Here is a 6,472-nt window from a genome sequence, read left to right as displayed (position 1 = left end):
TTATGATTCATTTTAATATTCATTTGTATTACCTTGTATGAAACTAGAACTTAATTAATAACAAGTAAGCTATGAATGTCTACTCTGATGCGAATAAGCTCCAATTTACCTATTTTTTATGTTCTTGTACAGATATGTATACATGGAGGAGTTTATGCACCACCACCGGGATGTAAAGTGATTGCCGGCGACGGACGGATGCTCAATTAAAATGGTTCAAGCTATGGATCATTCACAACCATGTGTACAGTAAAAGACATGAATAAAATTATTATATATGAAAGAGTGAAGCTTCTTGCATCCAAATAGTTTGATTCCTTAACCCTTACCCAAAACCACCTCAAGAAAAATACAACACAACAAAAACTAAATAAATAAATGAATGAATGAATGAATGAATGAATCGAATAAAAAAAAATAAATAATTGAAAACAATTACATATAGATAGTGGAAACAATCAGATAGATGTTTGGTAAAACACAACTCTTCCTTTTTAAATTTGCATATACATGTACATAACAAATATCGAGTAATTTATCCGAATAATTTTTTCTTTGGGCAGTGAATATAGTTCTCAAAAGTTTAGCTGAAACTCTCCAGCGATGAAACAATTTTCATCCTTATCATATATTTTTAACTATATTGTCTTATAAAAAGTAAATATAGTGGCAAATATCAATTATCTTTGTATGTGTACGCCCGATAATTTGCGAAATTTACGTAACGTTTCCTACTCGTCTATAACTCACGTGACGATAGTATATATAATGTGATCAAAAATTGCGCCCCCTGATACAGTGAAAACTGCTTTCTTTATTATGGATCTTTTTTAGAAATATCCTTTTACTCTAAAGTTTTGTTTGTTAGGTTATAAACACCATATTTATTGTACACCTGACTATTAAGTAAAAAGACTTCTAAACATCCAACACACCTGCTGATTATAAAAAGGATTTACACCATCCTGAATTATTAACATTTTGTTCGAAGTAAAATCGGATTTTAAAATCAAAATTTGGGTAACCAACAATATCCTGGTGGAAAAGGCTATTCACTACCATCAGATATGGTTTAATATGTTGACGTTTGACATGTTGCTGACTGAATAAATTTATTTAATTATTCCTATTGCACATTAAGTTAACATTAAACAAGTAAACTCGGGGAAACAATCATACAGTTGTTTTTTAAAATGGAAGAAAACCCCATATTTACTGACCTGCATCGTAACGAAAAATTTATAATTAGCACTTATTTAATTGAAATCTGTTCTTCGAAGCATACCTTTCTATGAACAAAAACTATATAGATTTAATTTACTTCTTAGAAGTAAATATGCAAATTATTTGCAAATAGCAGATCAAGTTTATATCTATTACAATGTGTGTTAAGAATACGAGGAAAAGCCATAACATGCTTTTGCTTGTGTTTTACAATTGTCTTTTATGTTCAAATTTGAAATATCCCCATAGTTACAAAACTTTTCTTATAATCACGTGTTCTGAAATAGCATAGTGATTAGCGCATCACAACACGGTTGAAAGACACGTGGCTCTTAATCTATTCATATTTCTTTTTGCTGTACAATTGTAACGTTTTTTGTAACGCATGTATATGAAACTTTCGATATCGTAACTTTGTAGCTTTGTAACGACTCTCTAACTAATTATTGTAACATCTATGTAACCATTCATAATGCTCTTTATACTTGTAGACAATAATTTTAAATTTTCACTCCCAATATGTATAACTGGTTACAATGTTGTTACAACTTTGTAAAACTATGTAACATCTACGAGATATGGCTTTCAAATGGCTTTTTGGAACTATTTGTTTGTTTTATTCTCTTGTTTTTATAAAATCAAACGTGGTTTTTAAATTTATATAAATTCAAAACTGGTTGTCGTTATTTTCATATAAATGAAGTTTTTACTTTTTACCTTTATTTTTTTACTAAACTTGAACAGAAATAAAAATTATACAACATCTAGGGGTAAAAAGGTCGTATGATCTGAAAATTGATAATATATAGAGAGAAGTCTGGTTCGTCTTGAATTAAACGTTCATTTAGGCCATCAAATGCTAAGATAAACAAGACTTTTAGTTTTGAGTAGCAGTGGTCAATAGCGTAAATTGAGAATATGATGTTCAGAGCAATATAAGGCTAAGTTCTAGCGCTAGGAAAATGATAGCAAGCATTTTGCGTAAAATGGTGGGTCGTTTTCTGGCCGGCAATTAGTTCTTTAAGTACATAAATTATAAGTAAAAAAATCGTAAAAAAACAATACAATTTTCTAGAGCGAAATGTTAATTGTCCATTTGTCTGATTCCGTGGCAAATCCGTTTTTGTTCTAGTTTGGAGGCTCTTCTCTGCACACTATTAGGCCCAAAGCCCTAACATCAGCAACATGTCCGGGATATTTCCGCATGGCATGGTCGTTTTCTGACCGGCTATTTGTTATTTCTGTATATAAAGTGTTCATATTTTCGTAAAAACCACCATATTCTAAAACACCAGTTGTCTGTTTATCTAGGTTATTGTGCTTTTTTACGAACATTTACACACTTTATATACTAAAAGAACAAATAACTAGTAAAAAGACCATTTGTCTGTCCTAATAAGGTAAGTATTTAAATGGGCATTGCACTCAAAAAAAGTTGATTTACTTTTTTCAATTTTGATGTTTTGCATAATACAAATTTTGTTACTAGAGTCGAGAGTGAAATTAAAAAATCATATGTAATTATAACAAATGTTACAGATTGTTACAAGTGTTACAGTACAAGCCATTAACAGACGTCGGAATTAGTAAGGTTGCATAGATGTTACAAGGTTGTTACATATAGTTGTAACAGGTTTGTTACAAATGTTGCTAGAGATGAGAGAGAAAGGGAAATTGTGTATATAATTATTACAAATGTTACATATAGTTTCAAGTGTTACAGTATACACTCTAAACATGGTCAGAAGTCGGATTAAGTAGGTTACATAGATGTTACAAGTTATTACATAGTCGTAACAGCATTGTCACAAGTGGTACGAGAGTGAAATGAAATGAGATGTGAAATGAATATTTCATAGATATTTGTTACGAATGTTACAGAACGTTCAAGTGTTAGAAAACAAGCCCTAAACATTGCCCGAAATCGGACTACATACATGTTACAAGGTTGTTACATAACAGTAAAAGCATTGTGACTTGAGTAACTATAACGTTAACATTGGGAGTGAAACACATATTTCTGATAGAATGTCAGACTATATTAAAAAGGGTAGTGTTGTAGCATCTTTCTATTAGGTTTTTCGGTAAAACAATCAATGCTAAAGTCAACAGTTACTTTGTTACTGGAAAAGACCATCCATTATTTTGGTTCATTTTTTGATAAATGAATTTACTCTCTAGTGTTTAGCTTGACTATTCGAAAAATTCGGCGTCAACGTCATACTTTGTTTAAGTATTTGCGTGCAGATTGGTATTTCTTAAACTACTGAAAAGAATAGGTTGAGACAAATTTTAAGCTGTCATCTCATTTATGACACGCCAGAGCCCCGGAAGATGTACCGGGTGATCCAGGAACGACATGGGTACGAACAGGAACAACCGGGGTACATCCGTTACTCTGCTGGCAACATCCGGGGTGATCCAGGAACATCCGACATTTGACCTCAGACGGAATAAGATATTTAATTTCACCAGGGTGATCCGGGAATATCGAGTTTGCCGGCTTAATCCTTAGCTCTGCCAAGACCGACCGGGTTATACCGGGGAAGCACCGTAGCTCTGCCGGCACAAACCGGGGATGATGCGGGGTATGATATAGACGGTAGAGCTTCGGTAAAGCGCCAATGAATGTCGGCAGAGCCCAGGTGAATGGCGACAGAGCCCCTGAAGATGACGATGGAGCTACGGTTGATCCCAGTAGAGCCCCGACAAAGCTCAGTTTATTTCAAAAGAATCACGGCAATTTTGCGATGATTGCTCTTGTTTGTATTAAAACCCTTCCCAATTTCCCTTCTGCCCAGTCTTGAATTAGAATTACTCAGAAAATCATCATGAATTACATATAATAGGAGATATTATATTAAATGAAAGTTATGTATTAACGTCATTTTCGCGCGTTTTCAATCCACCGAGGTTCTACCGGGGCTGTGCAGGATCGTCCTGAGCTCTGTCGGGGCTCTGCCGACTTTAGCTCTGCCTGGGTCAACCGGGGCTCTGCCGGTGTCATCCGGGAACGACCGTGGAAGCACAGGCATAAACCGTAGCTTCACCTAGGCCCTGCCTGGATGGTCCGAGTGTTAATTGGAAATTACCGTAATGCTGCCAGGGTAAGTGTGACCGCAACAATAATTTCACCCCGGATCGTCCCGGATCATTCCAGTAACTTACGGATTGGTCCTGGGCTTTGCCGTGAGTATGTAAGACCGCAGCTTAAGAGTATGATAAGTGGTTTCTATGTTGTTATTGATAACGTTGGATTTGGAACGACTTAGACATTTTCCCTTTTAATCATATTTTTCAGAAGCAAAAGGTGGGAGTTCAGTCTTTGAGGTTACTGTTCTAAGTAATTAAGTTAATGTTAATATTAAGGAAAAACATTAAAATATTTAAAGTAGCGTGCAGCAAGATCATTACGCTCAGTACTATTTAAAGAAATGCACCTAATCACGCGTTGAACTTGATATTAGAAGATAAGATTAAGCCTGGCGGAGTCACATTTAACTCACTTCTGAAGGGAAATGAATATTTTGTTTGGTTTTGTTTTAGTAGCTAATTGTATAGATGTAACATTTGGTGCTTGTTACGCTAAATTGGAAGGTAAATACTATTTAAAGACATTCCTATTCCGAAATTTATTTACCTATAATGGAGCTCGGTAGTGTCTGTTCTCTTAAAGTTTTTTCGCGTTTTATGTGCTTTTAATTTGCATCTAACCGATATATGCGAGTGAAATGAATATTTTAAATTTGCTCTTCAAATTTAGATGGAGTTCATTGTACACCTAAGGATGGTATTACAATGTTAGCCGGAAGTGAGCTTCTTATGCCGGATGTGTGTGAAAAGTGTACATGTTCCCGACACTCTGATTCATCCTCATTGTTTTTGTCTTGCTGTGGGTAAGTATAAAAAACATAATTGTTTAGGTTTGTACACTTTGTGTTTATGTTATGGGCACAAATGTGAGCACTAGTAGAGTCTGTCAAAATTTGAGTACTTAATATGAATTATTTTTAATATAGAGGGTTTCTTTTATTTTGCTGTGCAGCCAAAACCTGAGATTTCCGTAAACACGAGATTCCACTTTAATCAATGCCATACTGTAATTAAAATGTGAACTTGGAGGCAAACTATTTTCAACATTTTTTATTGTTTTCTCCGATATAGGTACGGTAAATACGCAGGGGTTATTGCACCACCACCCGGATGTAAAGTGATTACCGGCGACGACGGATGCTCAATCAAAATGGTTCAAGCCATTGATCATTCACAACCATGTGTGTAGTTAAGGACAAATAGATGTTTTGAACAGATCGAAGTTCCTACATGTAATTTTATACTTCCAGATTTCTATTACAACCAGACATGGCATAAAACAAAATTCTCGCATAAGAAATGCGTACGTAGGTTAATGTTAACAGAGAAGAAATTATGCAACAGCACTAATGGATATTCATGTGACCATGTGCCGATGCTTCTTGTGTATGTCTCGGGGCGGAATGATTCAGTAATCTTCCTATAGTTTATTATAAATACATAACTGCACTAGCACAAGGAACATATATGTTTATTATAAGAAATACAGATAACCACTGAATAGCTCTTGTGGAGAAAATACTTGCACTTTCAATAAGCATGGGAGTAAACTTTAGCAGACTTTATTTTATTCCCACAATACCTTTGGTCTAACGCAATAAATAGGAGGGTTCACTCAAGCACTCAAGTTTCCCCAACAGTTTTTACCCTTTAGTGCAATGACGACATTTATAGACCTTATATTTTTCCTTAAGAGTTATTTCCCTTTTGGTCACCGACGCCATTTGTAAAAAGCAGGGGAGTTCACTCAAGCAGACCCTATTTCTCGCCAAGAGCTTTTTCCCTTTAGTGTCATGACGCCATTTGCAATAAGCAAGGAGCTCACTCTAGCAGACTCTATTTTCCCTTAAGAGTTTTTTCCCCTTGTTCACCGACACCATTTGCAATAAGAAGGGGAGTTCACTGTAGAAGACCTTATTCTTTCCATAACAGTTATTTCCTTTGAGTCCTATGATGCCATTTGCATCACTCTAACATACCTTATTTATTCCATAAGATTTGTTTTCCTTTAGTGTAATGACGCCATTTGCATTAAGCAGGGGATTTCACCATAGAATACCTTATTTTTCCCCATGAGTTATTTCCCTCTTAGTCACCGACGCCATTTGCTGTAAGGCAGGGTAGTTCACTCTTACAACTTATTATTTCCTTTACG

The 6,472-nt window shown here is 35.0% G+C and overlaps 1 protein-coding gene across 1 annotated transcript; it reads left to right on the top strand.

Moving 5' to 3' along the window:
• The first annotated feature begins 4,690 nt into the window (after positions 1–4,690).
• On the top strand, positions 4,691–5,535 carry LOC132738044 (uncharacterized). The gene is made up of 3 exons (XM_060725466.1): positions 4,691–4,821; positions 4,988–5,120; positions 5,389–5,535. The coding sequence occupies exons 1-3, from the start codon at positions 4,743–4,745 to the stop codon at positions 5,504–5,506; spliced, it is 330 nt and encodes a 109-aa protein (XP_060581449.1). The 5' UTR covers positions 4,691–4,742; the 3' UTR covers positions 5,507–5,535.
• Positions 5,536–6,472: the final 937 nt, after the last annotated feature.

The sequence above is a fragment of the Ruditapes philippinarum genome, unplaced genomic scaffold, assembly GCF_026571515.1.
Source record: "Ruditapes philippinarum isolate M1 unplaced genomic scaffold, ASM2657151v2 ctg1031_1_1_1_1, whole genome shotgun sequence".
Taxonomy (NCBI): Eukaryota; Metazoa; Mollusca; class Bivalvia; order Venerida; family Veneridae; genus Ruditapes; species Ruditapes philippinarum.
Note: the sequence above shows the minus strand (reverse complement) of the source record. Positions and strands in the feature narration are given on the sequence as shown.

Bases quoted from the DNA above. Each gene is read 5' to 3' on its own strand.
- LOC132738044 (XM_060725466.1), top strand. From the start codon at position 4,743: ATGAATATTTTGTTTGGTTTTGTTTTAGTAGCTAATTGTATAGATGTA. The intron at 4,822-4,987 runs GTAAATACTATT...CTTCAAATTTAG, and splicing joins TTGTTACGCTAAATTGGAAG to ATGGAGTTCATTGTACACCT. The intron at 5,121-5,388 runs GTAAGTATAAAA...TCTCCGATATAG, and splicing joins TTGTTTTTGTCTTGCTGTGG to GTACGGTAAATACGCAGGGG.